Source organism: Prenolepis imparis, unplaced genomic scaffold, assembly GCF_030444845.1.
Source record: "Prenolepis imparis isolate NDT839.2.m4 unplaced genomic scaffold, iyPreImpa1.0 SCAF_3, whole genome shotgun sequence".
Lineage (NCBI taxonomy): Eukaryota > Metazoa > Arthropoda > Insecta > Hymenoptera > Formicidae > Prenolepis > Prenolepis imparis.
The window spans coordinates 15,308,171-15,328,974 of record NW_028141161.1 but is presented as its reverse complement, the minus strand read 5'-3'; the positions used below and the strand labels follow the sequence as shown (position 1 = coordinate 15,328,974).

The 20,804-nt window shown below is 36.3% G+C and overlaps 2 protein-coding genes across 10 annotated transcripts in view; one reads left to right on the top strand and one right to left on the bottom strand.

The window, feature by feature from the left end:
* The window catches only part of Clc-a (chloride channel protein 2), a 31,184-nt gene extending 15,710 nt beyond the window's left edge, over positions 1-15,474 (top strand). For 3 of the 9 annotated variants that reach the window (XM_083034870.1, XM_083034869.1, XM_083034868.1), the window contains exons 3-14: positions 9,036-9,321; positions 9,672-9,883; positions 10,064-10,584; positions 10,697-10,931; positions 11,038-11,200; positions 11,496-11,726; positions 11,950-12,173; positions 12,267-12,458; positions 12,643-12,785; positions 13,055-13,229; positions 13,303-13,530; positions 13,690-15,474. In XM_083034870.1, coding sequence (XP_082890996.1) covers positions 9,036-9,321; positions 9,672-9,883; positions 10,064-10,584; positions 10,697-10,931; positions 11,038-11,200; positions 11,496-11,726; positions 11,950-12,173; positions 12,267-12,458; positions 12,643-12,785; positions 13,055-13,229; positions 13,303-13,530; positions 13,690-13,866 — 2,787 coding nt within the window. In that variant the 3' untranslated portion in view covers positions 13,867-15,474. Of the gene's footprint in view, positions 1-610; positions 2,642-3,005; positions 3,094-5,366; positions 7,917-9,035; positions 9,322-9,671; positions 9,884-9,986; positions 10,585-10,696; positions 10,932-11,037; positions 11,201-11,495; positions 11,727-11,949; positions 12,174-12,266; positions 12,459-12,642; positions 12,786-13,054; positions 13,230-13,302; positions 13,531-13,689 lie in introns of those variants that run through there. The other 6 variants (XM_083034865.1, XM_083034867.1, XM_083034866.1 and 3 more) reach the window with 6 other exon arrangements.
* Positions 15,475-15,797: 323 nt separating this feature from the next.
* Positions 15,798-19,067, bottom strand: LOC145934461 (carotenoid isomerooxygenase-like). The gene is given in 10 exon segments (XM_083034898.1): positions 15,798-16,122; positions 16,195-16,293; positions 16,396-16,812; positions 16,918-17,100; positions 17,189-17,418; positions 17,656-17,806; positions 17,964-18,105; positions 18,269-18,415; positions 18,503-18,753; positions 18,907-19,067. Coding segments are annotated over 10 exon segments (1,803 nt in total). The 5' UTR covers positions 18,919-19,067; the 3' UTR covers positions 15,798-15,951.
* Positions 19,068-20,804: the final 1,737 nt, after the last annotated feature.

The window sequence follows — 20,804 nt, the reverse complement described above, 5'->3', positions numbered from 1 at the left end:
TTTGTTCTCAGAAGGAATTTATCTCAGTTGCAAGTTCACACTGACAATGAGTCAACGCGTTTATCGCGATTAATTGTCGCGATTGTGCCAAGCTTCGTTGCTCGATACTTATTATCAGCAATCGCGATCCGCGCTAACGCGTTTTTTCGCTCGATCTTCTCCGCGATCTCTTCGCGAATCGCTTCACAACCATGTCCGGCTCTGTTGCGGTTGGTGCACAGTTTCGCGAAATTTTTACATCGTGTACAAACAAATTTATTAACGTGACCGGATCATGCCGTTTGTATATGTATATGCAAAACGAGACGAAATAGGAATTTTCGCGTAAGTTCGAAGAAGTTAGTTTAAACTGGCGTCTTCTGGCGTTTTCCGACTTAATGACGTACAAAAGTGCTTAATTACTAGATAAACCGTTTGTCGCAAAAATATGTTATATATGTATATATATGAGTCTACTTTATATTTCGCCTTCGAGTCTTTGTGTTTCTCACTTTCGGAATACTCGTCGCTCGTCGGACAATTTTTTTTCGATGGATTAATAATTATTCTAAAAGAATTCAGGTATAATATTTAATAATATTAATTAATCATCGCGAATAACGCCGCTTCTCTTCTTTCGCTATCACATCTCACGATCTCAAGTGCACGATTTAATTTCTTCATATTTTTAATTTCTCTTCGATATCTATATATTTGAACGCTTAGAAATAAGCGCGAGAATACATTTTGCGAGTGTTATTAAGCCGTGACGAAAGTGCCGTATCGGAAGTTAAATCATCGCGCAGCGTTAATTTGCTGGCGCAAATTTGCGCACTCGGCGGGGCTTTTGAGCGCAGCATAATAGATACGCACGGCAGATTATCTCTTTGCAATGTCCAATATAGAAACAAAGATTAAACAAACGATTTGTACGGTATGGTCGGTCAACAATTAGAGACCCTTCTGCTTACGCGGATCTGCTCTTGTTTAATTATCCGCATGCCGCCTTCGAAAATTACTTGACACTTAGCCACCGTGCGAGGAGGTACGTAACGAGATCTCGTCTTATTTAATATCGCGAGAGTAAAAGATCGATTTAATATTCATTACGAAACGATTAATTTTTTACGTATAATTTTTTTCAAAAATTGACTGTAAGTCGTATTAATTTTTTTAGTGATTTTATTAAGGTGTTGTGAAACATTGACAAAATATCTAAATACATATGTAACGTCTAATACACACACAATCAGGAATTGAAAAATAAATTTATTGTTTAAAAATAATACTTGGGGATCGCGGAGAAGTCGTCGGCGCTGGTTAAGACGACCATTGCATCCATCAAATTACGTGGTAATTTTGGTCAATGATAACTCATGACTTTGAAGGCAGCTTCCTACGAGCCCTTGTCGAGGGAAGTAGCCAATTGCTGTGCACGGCTTTCGTACAGTCGCTACTAGAAATGCCGTCAATAAGATTTCCTCGACGATGTCACTGCGGCGATACTTTGATCAAATGAATCACTGTGCGCTTTTTGCTCTGCAATGTATGTGCGTGGCGGTAATGTTTATAAATTTTTATTATCCGTAAAGAATGAAGCAAACTTTCCTATATATTCTTCTAATTATACAAATATATAATTGCACGTAAATCAACTATAACGATAACTGATTATAATTAATTATAATCAATTATGACACGTCGGTGTGATTAATCGGTAATATTTCGGTATTATTTTTTTTAATGATCGCATTAAATATGCAGTAGAAATAAATATAAAATAAAATGCGATGAAATAATTTACTAATAAAATTAATACGCTTGAATTGAATTAAATTAAAGTGTCGAATTTCATAAGGGGTGACGAATTCTTTCAACATTGCGACATACGCGAGATGTCCGTTGACAATGGGTAATTTGACTGGTTAGGGGTAAAGGGGGGAAAATCGCCTGTGCATGTGCGATGTCGACTGTCAGTGAGGCCTAATGAGTCCGTAAATTGGACCAAGCTATAGGGTCTTCTATCTGAGAATTGTACGGTCGGCTCTCTTGTCTCGTTGTCAGTGTGACTCACTTGCTTCGTGCGCGAGTTTTCTCTCGCAGTTTTCGAATTTTTATCGTTCTCTTTGATTTTGTCGCGCTTTCCACGCGTTTCCGGTATCCAGAACGGTCATAGAGTGTCTTCAAAACGCAATTTCTCTGTTTCCCGAATCTGCGGAAAAGATAAATAGAAGCTGAATTTGTGTTGCGATTTCACGAAGAAAAAGAAACACAGCAGAGATCTATAAGCTCGCTGTGTCACGAGAAGATCAAATCGTCGCAAGAGAAACGAGATTAGACATGGCGAAGCGAGACAATCGACTGTCAATCGATTCTTCCGTTTTCTCGGAAAGTACGGGATTGTCTATTTAATATGCGAAGAAGCGTTAATGCATTGCGAGGAAATATCGACCGACTGCACGCGAGTAGTGCATAATTCGAGAAATTGATTCGACCGAACGAAGAGCGCAAAAATGGCGAACCAAACCGCGAAAAAGGAACTTCTAGAGGAGACTTTACACCACCATCCGGAAGGTAGCGAAGAGGAAGTGGACAAAGAATGGGAAGAATTTACGAGATTAATGGCGAAATTGAAGGAAAACCGCCGAAATCGACCTCACAGGTATATTCGCGTGGATCATTTCTTCTTGATTCCAGCAACGAGAAAATATATATACATTTAGATATAAAGAGATTAAATACGTCTGAACGTATTTAAATTTAAAAAAGATTATTTTATTTTTCAAAATAAATTGTTTAATAATAACGAAAGAGTTATGCAAGAATTGATATAATAAAAAATTAATAATATCTAGAAATAAATAAGTAACATCAAAAGGAAATTTCTAATTTCTTTAATATTATATTAAAATTATTTAAAAAAAAAAGAAAGATATAAAGTTAAACGAGATATATGTATAGTACGATATATATGATATAAAAAATACAAAAAACAAAATTCGTCGAAAGTCTGGAATATTTTTTAGACGGTCGCAAGCGTTCTATCCATGTCCTCCGCCAAATGCGGACGAGGAACAGCAGGAGTTCGATCCTTTCGAGTATATTAACACGATTGTAAGCGATTATTTTTGACAATGATTTGGTCTCTCGCTCTTCCTTCTTTGGAATCAACTGCAAACTGCATTCTCTCGAAGTTCTGCTTGTATGAGCATGCGACTTGAAAATATTTCTTACTATTATTAGCCACACTCTGAATGCTTTATTGTTCGTCTTTACAGTTCGTCTTTATGAAGTCACACCACTTTATCTCAGTGATGAAATTTTATGATACTCTCTTTAAAATTTATAACAAAATTCTGACAGTATTTTATATGAGCGTATATTATACAATTGTGAGTTATTGCAATTTCGAATAATGTTAAAGACCGCAAAAGCGGTTTATAATTAAACTGTAGCTGTTGTTGCTAGACGAATCCTAGACAAAAGGCTGCTTGCCAAGAGTCAATGTGCACGTATATCCAGTCTTGAAATATTTATACAATATATAATATAGCTTTGTGTGAAATATTCTATAATTGGTCATACATATCATTTTATACATACACGTTTGTTATATGTTATATATACATGACGATCACATCAAAAGTTTATATGTCCACATGGGACATTTACTATATATCGCTTGCTTTTATAATGCATATAATCTACATTTCGACGATTAATATTTCGTAATCAAACTCGGCGAGCTTTGATATAACGTCGCGACTTTAACCAGCGATTTGTCCGAGATTTTTCATGGTCCGTAAACCATCTTGTAACACGGGACCCAACGACGCGACCTTTGAACAATTGCCAAGTAGGCGAGACTACATTTTGAATAAACGTTTCGCGAGACGTGATCGTTGACGGATACGATGACGATTAAAGAAACGCGCATATTTTCCTTATTTTTTTTTTTTACTATTGATATTTCTACGCTTGACGTTTGGAGATTCAACGTTCGTGATATTTCGCGGCCCGATCTTTTTTTCTCGGTATAGAGAGATGCGCTTGATTGCCCGTCATACGACTCTCACTGTTATAAAAAAAAAAAAAAAAAAGAAAACACGATAGTTGACAGGAATGCGCGTACTCGATAGACCTTGACACGAGAGCATATCGGCCTTGCTGCGATAACCGGCCCGCGTGTTGAAATCTTCAAACAAATTTAGAAACGCCGGCACTTAACAGAATCTTAATAGAAACCGCGGGAAATCGATGAAGAGAAAAGTTTTAATTCTAATTTTTTTATATGAATATATAAAAAGTTTATAAAAGATGTCACATCACAAGATTAAAAATACCTGCATAAAGATACGCGGGGGGATCATGCTGCAAAAATATAACTTCCGTACAACTGTTTTTCTTTGTAAAATACGTAAATCACTTGCGTTGTGTTGACAGTCTCTAATAAATACTCCTCACGTAATTCGCGGTACTTTTTTGCGTTGCGCGATTTACTTCGGGCAGGTGTTAAATAGATAGAACGTTCACGATTTATTGACAATTTGCCCACAATACGGTGCAATATTAAGAGCCCGCTGCAATCCGTCAAGTATTGTTACGAGCGACAGACGCGTCTTTTCGATGTCTCGTTGCAAATTGAAAATTGCGACGCTGGAGCTGACTGCTATTTCATTAAAACAATGCATTTTACAACGCGACTGCGAGCTCGACCGGTGCAGTTTAACTACGGTGCGGTAACGATTCGCATCAGTCATCATAATTAACCAGTTGATCGGTTGCCAACTGATTGCTAACGATTTTCACGCCCGTCGCGATTCGTGTAAACTAGGAATTTTAGCGACATATGTTTCTTTAGACATATATTCGTTGTAAGTTGTAAGCGTTGTAACGTGAAATCTTTCTTCCTTTGATTAAACGTGATAAACGCAAAATCAAGAAGAATAATCGCGCCAATTATTAAATACAAATTTTGAGTTGGTATTATTTTAATAATTTTAATAATTGTTCTATAAAATATTAAAATTTAATTGAAATTTCATAATACTTTTCTTTGTGGCAAGTATTTATAAATTTTGTTTCGCAATGAAATTTTGGCTTATTTATTTTATGCAAAGTAACAAAGGCAAGTCAGGAAATACAAATCCCTAATGGGGCGTGTAATTGCGTACACCCGCGTATCAATTCGCTTGATAATATAAAGTACGAGCTTTGCAACGTCTCTCTAAGCAACGTTTTCATGCTCGCGAATGAGCTCTTAAGGACTCGTTAACGGACACGCGTGACCAGCATGAAAAGATCCTGTTACCGCGATACACACATACATACATACATTTTATATATATATATATATATATATATATATATTTATATATATATAGAATTAAGAAGCTGCATCTCTCGGTGTGTGCATTTCCGGAAATTGCACGTATCAAGAGAATGCAATTTCCGGATGCACACATCGAAATGTATCTTCTTTTCCTGTTGTATTGATACTTTCGGGTAATGTGTCCATATTAAAATAATAAAAATAGCTCTAATTTATGAAACAAATGGATTGCGATAATTTGAAATTCTGTCCGCGCGATATTTATTTTCGAACCGATTCATCATATGTATCGCCGATCGGTCAGGCCTAATTACTAAAATTGGATTAGGGGCCGATTGCCCAGTGGAACGTGGTCGTCATTGACGTCACGATTGTAAGCATAGTCGCCACTCAGGTCTCCTGTTTCAATTTAGTGAGAATTGGATAAATCTTATCTAATATAACTTGAATTTTTCTCACGCGATTATTTTTACATTTGAATTAATCGTTTTGTGATTAAAGCGAGCGTCTATTGCTCATATATATCTCATCGGCATTATCTCTTCCATTTCCGTTTGTGAGAATTAATTAAAATGCACGCGACTATGTCAGGCAAAAATGATTTCTAAGTTTTGTACATCTACGATTAAATGAAATTAATGGAGATATCTTAAATTTGTTTTACGGTTAATACTTAACGATTTATTATACAATCATAATCTTATTGTTAGTCTGATAACGCGATGCATCCATCATAAGCATTTATATCAAGAAGTCTCATATCGGTGCCAAAAATCGTATCAAGGTATCACACGTTAGTCAGGCTCGAGATCATCAACGCCGCGGCCGAAATCGAGACTCTTATCGATATTTCTTGTTTTACAAGATAATCTTGAAAATAACACCTTGCGCATTTAATTCCTTGTAAAAAAGAGGACGATGTAAAATTGTTCCGATAAAACAATCACTCGCAGATTTCTATCGATACTCTTACACGTCGTAATATTTGTTTATCATCTTGAAACGCTTTATTCGATAACATGTACGATCGATTGTTGATGTCAGCCGATTTGTGCATTACATAAACTGGCAACAAGTGGATAAATAAATCGAGATGACGCGTGCCAAGTTTATGAATGTAAGTATGATTTCGATAATATTAAAGTTATAAAATAATTGATGTGAACGATACATAAGTAATGCTTAAATAAGACAATAACATCTCGTATCGGATATATTTTTGGACACTATTATGAGGAACTCTGCAGAATAAATAAATCTATCATTGAAGATATATACTTATTTATATTATACGTGTGTGATAAAATCTAGTTTCGAAAGATACGATTTTATGTAGGTGTGTGTAGACGATAAAGAGAGTGTATCTTAAAAATTTACGCGCGACCTGCATTTTTACGACATTAGATGAAACATTGCGACTTATTCGGCAATAAACAATAGGATTTCGCCCTGTCGACGCAGGCTGGGCGACGCTAAAAATAAGGATTTTGACTGTTGCCAAACTTCAACAAATATTCCCGCTGAGATTTGAAGCAGACATTCACGAGACATTCAGTTTGCGTTCGTATGCACATACGCATAGGTGCATTTGGATTGTTTGTCAGGAATAAAAACATTTCTCGGAATATATATGCACGCACAATCGTAAAAAAAACTCGCACATACGTTGCCGCAAGTTTATCACGAATCGCTAAAATCGCCCAATCTCGCGAATATAAATAAAAATGTGTGGAAAAATATACGCGTAAGAATGTCAACGGATTTAAAAATTTATTGGTGGCGGATAAAATTATTGAACAGTGAAAAGACTTTTCTAAAGTGATATATTGAACGATGTAAACAAAACTCTAATGGTGTGGAGGATTTTCGTCATAAAAGAAATTATTAAACAAAGACAGACATTTTTTTTATGTGATGATTAAGAAATATAAATGAAATTTGCGAAATGGACGAGCCAAAAATTTATTGGCATCAAGAAATTATTAAATAGCGAAGATTACACAGAGATAAATAGAGCACTTTTTTCATATTCTTCGACTCTCACTAAATCTTTTGGTTTATTATTTTTATTTATTTATTTGTCATTCTCAAGGTGACTAGAAAAATGGGCAAATAATGAGCAATAAGGATCATACACATCGTCGAAACTTTCTCATTTCGAGCTTTCTGAACGATAACTCAATGAAAATGAAAACCTTTTTATGAATATGTTAAGTTTCAAAAATTCCTTTTAACTATCTCTAAACGATAACGATAAGGCGATAATCACCGAATCTACTTTTACCTTTTAGTTGGAACTTATGTTAGAACCTTGTGTTTACTTGAAAACTGCTCTCTACTTTACTTTACTTGAAAAAAGTAGGTTTTTATATTTGGCGAATGAAAGTAAAGAACAACGTATGATTTCGGTGCGGTCCTGATTTAAGAAATGTTTGATGACTCAGGCAGATCCTTAAATGACTTAAACAATTCGATTTCCCGCGAATCAAATAATGCGAATATCCAGTCTTCGGCGCAATCTGCGAGATTTTTCACTCATTGTCAGTTTTCCACGCCGACTCTGGTCTTGAATAAGGCGTACTTCGTTTGTAACGACAGTTATCTCGTAAGTGTACGTGTGCGCACAATCCTATATAAATTTTTATCCCATCTCTCACGATGATGTAAACCATGATAATGTCTTATTGAGACATTATAATCATTGAGAGAGAACATATAGTTTTTTCCTAGTGTATTATAAATAATTTCTCATTAGATTACGTCTTATAATCCGCTAATAATAACACTTCGTCGCTCGAGAGACAATTTACGATAATGAATCAACACACAGGCAATCATAACGCTTCATAAATAAGCTTGATATGTTTCTAGCATGTTTGATTACTAGTTTTTGTGTGCAATGAGTATATTTTAGATTTACAATTAAATAGATGGGATTGCATTTAAAAAAAATTGCATGAATTGCAATCAATCGCGAGTCGTTGTTTAAATCATTCTTCGTACGATTAATCATTTCCAAGTTTTTGTCCGAGAAATTTGTTATCACCCGCGAATATATTATTAATTGATCCGGATGCAGTCGATTTTGTGGATAAGATAAAAGCGTACTTGTTTTGATAAATAATATCCGTTCGAAAAATAATTTTCGAGACGTCAATTAACGTCATAAAAATATCTAAAATTGATCGGCAACTTTCAAACGAACAATAAAATGTCGATTATCTTTAAAGACAAATATCAAAATCGGAACACCGTCAGATTATTAACAGGTACATATGAAAAATATTAATTTTATTTTTATTTGTCTCGTTTTCTTTTCTCTATGAAAAAAAATTAATTTTCTATATAATAGAAATACGTGTCATTCTTATAAATAAATAATGCTGTGAAAGATAGTATTATGTATCTTACTCTTATATATTTTGAAACATTACAACTGTTGAACAAAAATGATAGAAAAATTCAGATTATATTTTTGGAATCAATATAAATAGGCAAGAAACGCTAGATGAATTAAATGCGATGAAAATTTGTATTTTGCGATGCCGCATAACAAATGGATATTTCATCTAAAATTCTGTGTACTGCTTCATCTAAAATTCTGTAATCATTTAAAGTGGATTTAAAGTAACAACTCGAACGTGCGAGTGCGTCGTCTTGCGCGCGAATCGATTAATCAGCATCGCATGAACGAACGAAATAATGCGTAAACGGCTGCCTCCAGATGTATGGTCGCTATACGAAGGACCTGGGTGAGTACGCGAAGGAAGAGGCGCGCAGACTCAAGTACCACGAAAAAGCGAGACGGAAGTATGACAAGACGAGGGCCGAGGATCTGCGAAAGTCCCGACGGGGTCCTTTGTGCCGGAAATTGTTAGCCCTGCTGGCCTTCGCCTGGAAACACACCGGTGCACGACTCGGCGAGGATTGGGTCTTTCTAGCCCTGCTAGGGATCATAATGGCCCTCATCAGCTACGCTATGGACCGCGGCATCTCCATGTGCAATAACGGTCAGTCTACTTGTCATGTTAAGCAAGTTTTTATTTTTTAAGGGAAAAATCTTAAATATTTCTTATTAACACAATATATACGGAGAAATTTTGATTACAAAATATATATAAAATGTTAGAAAGATTATTTTATTATTTTCTTCCGTAGAAAATAAAATGAAAATTGTGCCCTTTATTTATGCAGCAGCATATGACTTTAAATAGAAAATCGTAAAGCAACTATAAAATTATTAGTCGATAAATTTGATCGAAGAAACAGAAAGATTTTTAGAAAAATATTAAGAAATAACGCAATGTCTTTGATCTATTAAATGTTTCGTGATGCGCTGACAATGATCTCGTTACACCAGCCAGGATATGGCTCTATCAGGATCTTACGACGCATCCGGCTCTCAAATACTTGGCCTGGGTGTCGATGCCCGTGTGTCTCATTCTCTTCAGCGCTGGTTTCGTACACATCGTCGCACCGCAAAGTATTGGCTCTGGGATCCCAGAGATGAAGACCATTCTACGTGGGGTGGCGTTGAAGGAATACCTGACCTTTCGTACCTTGGTCGCCAAGGTTGGTTAAACACGTTCACGTATAACAGTTCATAATCCATCTCCATTAAAAGCTCGAGAAAATTAATCTTAAAGTAGAGTTGTATTATAACTTTCTTTTAAAGTCCCCGAAAAAGAATTCGCTTCGCAGAATCCGCTTCGAAACAAAGGCAGGAACGATAAAGATCGTGATATGTCAAAGGTTATCGGCTTAACGGCGACCTTGGGATCGGGGCTGCCGCTTGGCAAGGAGGGTCCGTTTGTGCACATCGCCAGCATTGTTGCGACCCTCCTCTCGAAATTGGTCACGAGCTTCCAGGGTATCTACGAAAACGAGAGCAGGAACTGCGAGATGTTGGCCGCGGCTTGCGCCGTAGGAGTCGCCTCCTGCTTCGCGGCGCCGATCGGTGGCGTACTCTTCAGCATCGAGGTCACTACGGTGTACTTCGCGGTGAGGAACTACTGGCGCGGCTTCTTCACCGCGGTCTGCGGCGCCACGATGTTTCGTCTGCTGGCGATCTGGTTCCAGCGCGAGGAGACCATCACGGCGATGTTCGCCACCAACTTCACCATGGACTTTCCCTTCGATCCGCAGGAGCTCTTCGTCTTCGCTCTGATCGGCGTCGGCAGCGGGCTGCTGGGCGCCTTCTACGTCTGGCTGCACAGGCAATACGTCATCTTTATGCGGAAGAACAAGAGCATGAACAGCTTTCTACAAAAGAAGTAAGTTACTCGAGAAATCGCGTAAATCGGGATTTAAAAAAAATAATAATAATAGTCATACGAGAAGTCTTTCATGGAATCTTCCATTAAGAGAGATAAAATTTACTTTCAGTCGCTTTTTGTATCCCGGCATCGTATCTCTCCTAGTCTCGTCCGTATCATTTCCTCTGGGACTCGGCCAATTTATGGCCGGCGATCAGAACACGCACGATCAGGTTCACGGACTCTTCACCAATTTTACTTGGACGCAGGAGAATCTCGGCGTCGAGGAGATGAATATCGTGAAGCACTGGTCAACGCCGTACACCGACGTCTTCAGCGGACTTCTTAGTTTTGTTTTAGTCACCGTAAGAAGATTTTATTTCACACTCGAGATACAATATTGTTAATTATTCTTAAATATATTTATGATAAAATAACGAAATAATGAGATAAAAACGATTTTGGTTTCAGTTTATCTTTTCTATCATAAGCTCAACGGTGCCGGTACCATCTGGCATATTTATCCCCGTTTTCAAGATCGGTGCTGCATTAGGTAGAGCAGTAGGCGAAGCGATGGCACTCTGGTTTCCCACTGGTGTGCGTTATGGCGGGATAATTACACCTATTATACCAGGTAATTTAATTAAACATGCAGTTATTTATTATATATATGAATATAGGTTCACTTTCTCTTTTGCGTAAAAAAGAGAATAGATTGCACACATAAATATTCAGAATACAATATGAAATAAAAATTATCTCATGTTACTGAAATATATCGAATATAATTAATATCGTGTAGGTTGCAAGCTTATTAATATTTTATATCGAGCAAATTTAATCGAGCAATTTAATTTAAATTCAAATTTAAAGGAAGAGGCAAAATGAAGTAAAAAATTAGTTTCATGTTGTGAAATTAAATTATATAGGTGGTTACGCCACAGTGGGCGCAGCTGCATTCTCCGGCGCGGTGACACATACGATATCCGTCAGCGTCATCATCTTTGAGATGACCGGTCAGATCACTCACATTGTTCCAATAATGATAGCAGTGTTGATTAGCAACGCTATCGCCGCGCTTCTGCAGCCTAGTATATACGATAGCATTATTCTTATCAAGAAGTTGCCTTACTTGCCCGATCTGCTACCATCCAGTTCAGGTACTTCTTTTTTTTTCTCTCTCTCATATCTTAATTAATTCAATTTATTTCGAACTACTTCCAACTAATAAATTAATATTATACGCTCAATTAATATTATACTAATTCCATTATTTCACAAAGCATTTCGTTTGGAATAATTGGTAAGATAATTCTTAACTTGTTACGTATTCATCGTGAAAACAATGAAAATGATTTTTTTTTAAATAATCCTTAATTGTAGGTATGTACAATGTCTACGTGGAGGATTTTATGGTTCGTGACGTAAAGTATATATGGCACGGTATCAGCTATCAGAATCTGAAGGAGATACTGAAGGAAAATCGCAAGCTTCGTGGATTTCCGTTAGTGGATAATCCGGATTCCATGATATTGCTTGGATCGATTCAGAGATTACAGTTAATCAAGCTCATCGAAAAGCATATCGGTCGCGAGAGAAGATTGCAGGTAATGAAACTTTCAACATCTTGCAGGAATTTATATGAAATTTCGTTTCGCACTATTCATTTTATGTTACATTACGCGTTTGACGTGTTTGAGGTCGCGCAAAAATGGCATAAAGAGGCGGAGGAAAGAGCGCGCGAAGAAATGGAACGGCAATTGCGGGAACAAGAGAGGACGAGAAGGCCTTCGAGATTCGAGGTCATCCCGGCACCGGACATTCTCAAGATGCAGCGACAGAGTGTTAATGATCTAACGATGTCATCAAACAACAGCGGCGGTCCTGATCATGTGAGTCACACGTTGTCGTTTAGTTGACTTTGACGTCAATTGATAAATGATGGGGGCCGCGTATTATCGTTCTAAACTAAAGCGTTCTTTTGCGGTTGTTTCTCTCTCTCTGTTATTCCACTTATTATATTTATACTTCTCTTTAAAAATTAACTTATTTTTCTATTTTTATCTTTTTTTTCAGCATACGTATCATTCACCGATATTCGGTTCGCAACCGAAGAAGTCAATCCTGAAGAAGACAAATTCTTTCACTTTAAAAGGATTCAGTCCGCTGGTTAGCCCGGCTGTGACACCCTATACAACTGTTACAGGCGCGGAAAGCAGGCGAGTTATTCTTTTTTTTATATTATTATATTTTATATTTACATTAATTTATTATGTTCTTTTTAGTATGCGTTTTAATGTGTGAATTAAAAAATTATGAGTTTGACATGTTCTTTCTCAATTTATTCTATTAATTCTAATATTTTATTTTTTAAATAAATATATTATAAATATATAAATAACAAAAAATTAATTCTTAAAATTATATATATAATATAAAAATGTTAATCCAGATAATAGTTATATTAATATGATTATTTATATCTCAGGATACGCTTGGCGTTCGAAGCGATCTTCCGTAAATCTGCCACGTTGCAGGATGTGGATCCCGACCCAGAATTGGGCAGCGGTACCAGACGCAGCGATAGCCATGAAGCCATTAATGTGCCGCCACACACGCCTATGTTGGCTCCAAGCCCGGCAACATCGAAGAAAGTTCAATTGGTGAGCAAATATCTTTGATTATTTTTTCTACAGACAAAAAGTAACGTTCGCGCTTCTTTTGTGTATTAACTAGCCTCGAGAAAGAGTGATAGACATGTCGGCCGAAGACCAAAAACGATGGGAGGAGAGCGAAATGGCACTCGAAGTGGATTTCTCGAGGTGTCACATTGATCCGGCTCCCTTTCAGCTAGTTGAGAGAACGTCTCTGCTGAAAGTTCACAGTCTCTTCAGCATGGTCGGCGTAAATCACGCTTACGTAACCGCTATTGGCAGATTGGTTGGCGTCGTCGGGTTAAAAGAGGTACGTATGTTCAAAGATTTAATCGTATGTTTAAGATTTAAAGGTATAAGTGATATTTAAAACACTCGATTAAATAAAATCGGCAAACCGACTTATTGGTAAAATAAAATTTATAAAATTTATACAATTTATAAAATAAATAAAAATTTCATTTTGCAGCTAAGGAAAGCTATCGAAGATGCGAACGCCGGGATTCTGCCGATGCATCCCGAATCACATATCGCCGAGTCGATGTCCAGCTTAGCGAAGAGCGAGACGGACACAGAGAGCAACAAAAACATCAGCGCGATGAACTCCATAGATTTCGTAGACTGCGAGAAAGTGGATAAAGTTTAAGGAAGCCGAATCAAGATAAGTGAAAATTTTGTGATAGTCACGTCGTTCAGTCATACGACGTGACCTGAATAATGCGAGAACTGTTTTACTAATCCTTATTCCCTTCCTTTCGTAATTTTTCGCGCGATTCGAGCGCTGGAGCCGAAATTACGCAATCGTATAACGATATTAATTCTTAAATACTTCTTTCTCGTACTTAAACCTAAGATGAATGAATTATCGAGAAAGTCCTAAGAAAAGCCGCGAAATAGTATTAAACATGTGACATTGTATTTCGAAATTTTTTAATTTTATTTTAACATAATATCGAATTAATTAAGTGACATGATTGCGGGACATGTTGTTCGCGTTCACGATTATTTTTATCGAATAAATTCAAGATTTATTAGGTTTCTTGACGGACGATTTACGTAGGAAGGAATATTATGTAGAGAGAATTTATATTTTTCCTTTTAGTTAAATATTTAGGTAATTAAGATAATATGCGCGCACATGTGTATACATATGAGAACGCTTACGAAATTGATTACTCCATCGATATGCGATAGCAATGCGCGAAATATTTGCTAAATTGTAATCGACAGCAAAAGAATCCAGTTGCAGCGAGATATATGTTTGGACTCGCCAAATTTCGTATCTTAGTTGAAGACTCGAGCTAAGAATATGCGAATTTACGAATATGCTGTGAATCATAAATTTAATTATATAAGGTAAGTCTTTTCTCTTTCTAAACACAAGAGTCTCGGCAGAGCGAAAGTGACACAAAGTGCCAAACGCAGTGTGACACTACACTTTCTTCCGGCACACGAAATGCATAATTTATATTATGAACCAATGTTAATTTTACATGTAAGACCATTCAGGAATTGTATGCCAATGTTTCCTTAGCTAGAAATTATCTGACCATGGTTGTGCCAGACTATTATTTATTAATATATTTGTTAATTAGTGTTATTTAAGATAAAAGTACTGTGTTATAGATCAAACTTGGCGAAAAAATCAATACAATTCTCTTTCATTCTTTACGCGATACTTACATATATAGAAACAATCAAAGAAAATTGTTTCAATTGCATCAAGTGTGTCTATTGGATTTATTTTAAAAGTAACTCTCTAACTTGCATTTATTCTCATAGAATACAATTACGTAACTTACGGAAATCAAGCGCATGAATTTTATTGCTTATTCAAACAACCAATTGATTATAAAAACGTATAGGATTATATCCTACAAATTTTTAGAGAATTTGTAAATATTTTATGTTATATAAAGCAATAATTAAAACTTTAGCATTTCATATATTTTCATAATTCGCTATTAGACAAATAGAAGATTAGATAAAAGATTATGTATATCACACAAAAAATTATCATTCTAGTAATTTTGCACAATAGAGACGATATATTATTTTATCGATATTTATAATTATAAATTCAATTTTGGCGACATTTAATGCATGTTTTACATTCCATTAGACAAAATTTTCATTTCATTAAATAGTACGTACAACATTACATTGCTTCGTCGCGTTGTACGCGATAACACTGTTTGCCATTGTAAATACACTACGCTCATCGTGAAAGACATTAAATAATTTATTATATCTACATGTTTGACAATATTATGTATATATATATATATATATTAGATTCCATTTTTAAATATTAAAACACCAACAAAAACACAACAAAAGAAGAATTGTTTTTACAAAGTGTATACGATACTATTACATATGGTTCTCGATAGAATAATGCCAAGATAAGATTCTCTCTTTCTCTCTCTACAAATTTGATAAGACTTATAGTTCATTTTATTTCAATCTTCGACACAATAAATATTGTCACGTACATACATGTACATTATATTTAACATTCGTTTTATATACATATCTTATCTTTAAAAAAATAATCACATTTACAAGCACAAATGAAAAGAATTTGCTATGTTGCAACTTAAACTTTAAATGCAACTTTAAACACTTTAATAATGATAATGAATTTGATCATTTAAAGAAAGAAAGACTCTTCTAATTAAGTAACATTTGTATGTATTTAATCAACGAAGTCCTTTAGTTACACTTGTCCTTATTTTTCCAGGCTGAACCAACCGTGCATACATTTAGGCACTGGTCCAGGTGTGTCGAATGTAACCCTTGCGACTTCCGTAAATGTCACAGCATCCAAGATTAACAGACCGACCCTAGTCTCCTCTTCCGCCCACACGATAGAGCTTACAACCACACCGTCGTCCTCGTTCTGGATGGAGAAAATAAGAATAAAATAATCGAGCTATTTTTTTCCCGTAACAAATAAGCTCATAAACGATACCTTTCCGTTCGGATCCTGCACGAAAATTGGTTCACTAGCATAAACACCTTTTTCTTGCCACGTTTTCTTAATCTTTTGGTAAGTATCGACTTTGATCAGCTACAAAAGTTAAATTAATTTTATTTATATCGAATAAGAATATTTCGCAAAAGTGATTATTCAACGCAGTGTACTTTGGAAATTCGAGGAATATGTACTAACCGTTCCGAGATTGTCCATCTCGCAGGAGATTGCGTAAAAGTACCGATACTCCTTACCGAGGTGGGAATCCGCGTTTATTCGCGGGAACTCACAACCGACGTCGCAGAGGAGCTCCGGCTTTACGAGGATTCTATCATCGGGAAGCACGTGAGCGGACGGCTTTCTTCGCAGAGCGCTTCCACCCTCGTCTCGGCAATATCTGGATTTATCACTGTACTCGATGTCATCTGTATCGCCGACAATTTCCGTCTCAATATTAATCACATCCTGGAATAGCTGTAAGTTCTGATGCATCGTTTTAACCGTAATGAGATTGTATATCGATGATGTGCCAGGAGGCAATGCCTTCATCGGAAGGACAAAACGCAACGGTCTGGCACGAATCAGTCTGCCGAAATCGGGGTCTCCGAACATATTCTATGATAATTAGAGTTGAGAGACAACAGAGTTATTTTATAATTCAAAAGTTATCGGTGTTGTATAAATCGCGGTTTTGTTGCGGAAAATTTACAAAATGCTTACCTTTAGTTTATCGATATACATGCACTCTAATATCTTCGGGTCCCGATAACAGCATATGTCGAGCACGACATACTCCATGTCACGGGTCTCGAACTGATTGATAATGTGAAGGTAGAAAAATGTCTCCGCGACGAAAGTTTCCTTCAGTTGACCAGTTTTCCTCGAGATCACATGAATGAGCGTCTGATAATCGAAATTAAATGTCGTTTAATCTTACTACCGATAATCTTACTACAGGTAATTGATTAACAATTTTTATGTGAAAACATACGCTTTTGTTCTCGTGCCACTTGAAGGAATTTATCATTGGCTCTTTCTTTATGTGAGTAAACGCCATTCGGATGACGGAGATCGCTAACGGTTGTTCCACGATGATGAAGTAATTGTCGGTGATGCCGAAAGTATGCATGTACGATGGATTCAGTAGCCACCTGCTCGGCACGCTGGCCACAATTGTTGCTTAATCGAACATGGACACTTCTTTCTTCTCACCGGAATTGTCTACAAAGTTCGTAAAGAATTATATTCAAATTACAGAACTTAAACACAACAATGTATCTCTCCTGTCCGTGTCTCTTTTTCTAAGAATTTAAGAGAAACAATTTAAATTATATATAAAAATGTTCTGAAGTATCAATAGATTTTATTTCTTCTCTCGCGCGATCATTGATTTCGGTTTTGCAGTAGACTTTACAAACTTTTTTCTTCCACCAATATTATACAAAAAATATATCTTACCAATAGTCACGCGATTAGGATAGAAGCACACGATGTTATATCGAGGTCCCAATGGCGTTACACTTAATCCTGCATTGTAAATTGTACCGTCAGCCATAACATGAGGATGTGCGGTATGATGCACGATGTTAACATATTTCGACACGTTTACCTGCGAACGGGGAAAAACGGTTCTTATGGAAAAAAAATTTTACTATCTTTTACTATTAGAAAAAATAAAGTTTATTATATTTTATATTATTAATAAATAATATAATAAAATTAAATTATATAAGATTAATGCGAAAAGGACATTCAAAAGTTTTTACCCTGCCTTTTGTTTCTAAAGTCTTTGGATCAATTCTATGTATCACAGGCGATTCCCCGAACGTGTAATATTCATCACCGAAGGGATACACCGCGACCATGGAATTGTCCGTTAGTTCATCTACTTTGAACACGGCGGCTATCCTGAAAAATCATAAAATACTTTTAAAAAATTATAAGAGAAAAGAAACACATAATTTTTGTAAAACACCGCGAGAGTATATAACATACATAATTTTCTTTTCGGATTAATCGTTATGATATTTATGTTTTAATTAGAGATACTTTATTCTTATCTCTCTTTCACCTGTGAAAAATACTATGACAAGGATCTGGCGTCGCGCAAGTACCAAATTCGGTGAAAACTATTCTCTGAGCGGTCATGTTTCTCTTATATACTTCGGTTTGAACGAATCGTCGCTGATAGGTGACTTTTCCATTCGTGATACGAAATCTGTGGAATATATTTATTCGCATATCAATAAAAATTTATCCGAAATTTATACTGATTGTGAGTTGTATTTTATCATAAAGCTCTCACTTATGTAACAGAGCGGAACTATCGAACAAATGCTGATAACGATATTCGCCCACTTTCAGATTACCCGGACCATTCCGCAACAGGGTACCGGTCAACCACTGAGGGATGCTACCGATGATTTCGCTCGATCGGAGAGGCTCGATCACTTCCTTTTCGCAACTCCTCATCCACACCGAAGCATCGCTTTTGGCATAGGAGCATATATCGTAATCATCTGCCATCTCATCTTCCGGTATGCCACTGTCATCACGCTGTAATAAAAGTGATATTAATGCGCGCAAATTAACTTTACACGATTTTTTACGCGTAATTTTCTGCGATGCTTTTGTCACTTGTCGTGTAGTGATTTTCGGAGACTTACAATAGTTGCTTTCCATTTACATCAAAACTCAGATAATTCTAACCTGTGACGTCATAACTCAGTTGAATGCACGTTCTTTAAAACCCAGTCTCGACAGCGGCTTTACAGTCGGAAGGACCGATGACTAGCAAGCAAGCAAGCGACGACGAGGGGCCCTGAACCCCGTTGTATAAAGTATGTACTGGTCCAGAGAGCGTCCTTGCCTTCGCTCCGTCAGTTTTTTCATCGTTTGCTCTCGGGCTGCTGCCGCTTTTAAAGCGATCGTCACGGGCATCGCGCTTTTACGCGGTTCTTTCTCGGCAGGTGTGTGCGCGTGCGCCTTCTCTCTTGTGTTTCTTCCTTCTCGCGCGCTATTACGCGTCACACTGCACTGTCGCGAAGAACGCTCGATCTCCCAAGAAGATTATAAAAATATTATGGAAACGATCAAAGTGTGCAACTTTCCGCGCGCGTTATTTCTTGAAGAATAATAATAATGTAATACAATGTTGGGTGCACAAAATGCGCAATGTAATCTAAAGATTGTCAAAGAACGATTACGTTTATACGCTAAAACATTTAGAGGAAAAGGCAGCTCGAAAAAAAACCAAGATTCACGTTTCAGGATGAGAACAAATTCTATTCATAAATGTATATATGCATATTTTTTAAACAAAATTATAAATGTACAATTGGATGAAAGAAAGCTCATCGTCGAGAAAGCGATAATCGAGTAAATCCGGTTTGCCTTTCATCTGATTGGAATCGCGTTTCGGTACATTTCGCGGCGAGAACCTTGGACCGGTCACGTACAGCGATAGTTTTTTTTTATGAGTCAGCGCAAGCGAAATGGATTTTGATCTATTGACACTGATCTACATCTGTAAAAATTATAATCCGTTTTATTGGCTTGATTATTCCTACTGTAGCGCGATCGCTCGTACATTGTAGAGTAGAGGATTAATAATAAATTCAAGTCCGCGGTGTGTATACATAATTCCCGCAAATCTCATGCACGAACGATACTTTAATCGTGTACTCGATGGTAATTTTTCCTTTCTAGTCGACTCGAAGCAATTTGTTAGGTAATCCAATGTACAGGTTAAGCGCGCGAGCAGACTTTGTTCTCATCCAGGTGTCATTCACGGATAATGATTCGCGGCTGATGTGTAGCATAGATTCTCTTGCATCTCGAAAATAAATTATGACGATACGAATCAACGCATTTCTATGGCGGTATTTTTTTTTACCGAACCTGTACTCGTCGAAATGTTTTGAACAGAAATATAGGATAACTTTCTCATTTAGCATAAAGGTTTTTCATTCTTTAATCTCATTTATATAAGGTAATATTTGCAAAATAAAAATTACATGTCGAAGAATATCTCGCGCGTTCTTGATATTGCTAATTAAATTCGAATTGTGCACTCCAACATTCTATTATTATCCTATTATATTGTTAAAAGTATATTTGATTTTTTAAATAAAATCTTTAAATCGAAAGTTTCGCCATTTTTATATCTTGCTTCATAACTCTGTTTATCACGTTATTAATCTATTATTTTTTTTTGTTTTGCGACGATTTGCTTATGTAAGGTTCTGTCAATGTTATAATAATGCGAGATCAAGCTGAATGCGCGATCAATGCATTATTCTATTTCATCTAAACGCGATTTATGAAAGATCTGCAGCATTTAAAAAAAAAAAAAAAAAACCTCATGATTGCTCACGATACAATTTACAATGCTAGATTTAAGATTATTGAGAATATTTTCTCACTTGCGCGTTCCTTTCTCACTGAACAATTGACGTCTTATCTGAGTATAAAATACTCACATAACTGAGTGACTCAGTATCACTTGAGTGAAAATAGAAAGCAACTATTAAATTCATTAATTTGTAATAATTTCCACACTTTGTATCTTCAAAATTATTCAACACGTTTGACATATGAGATAAGGA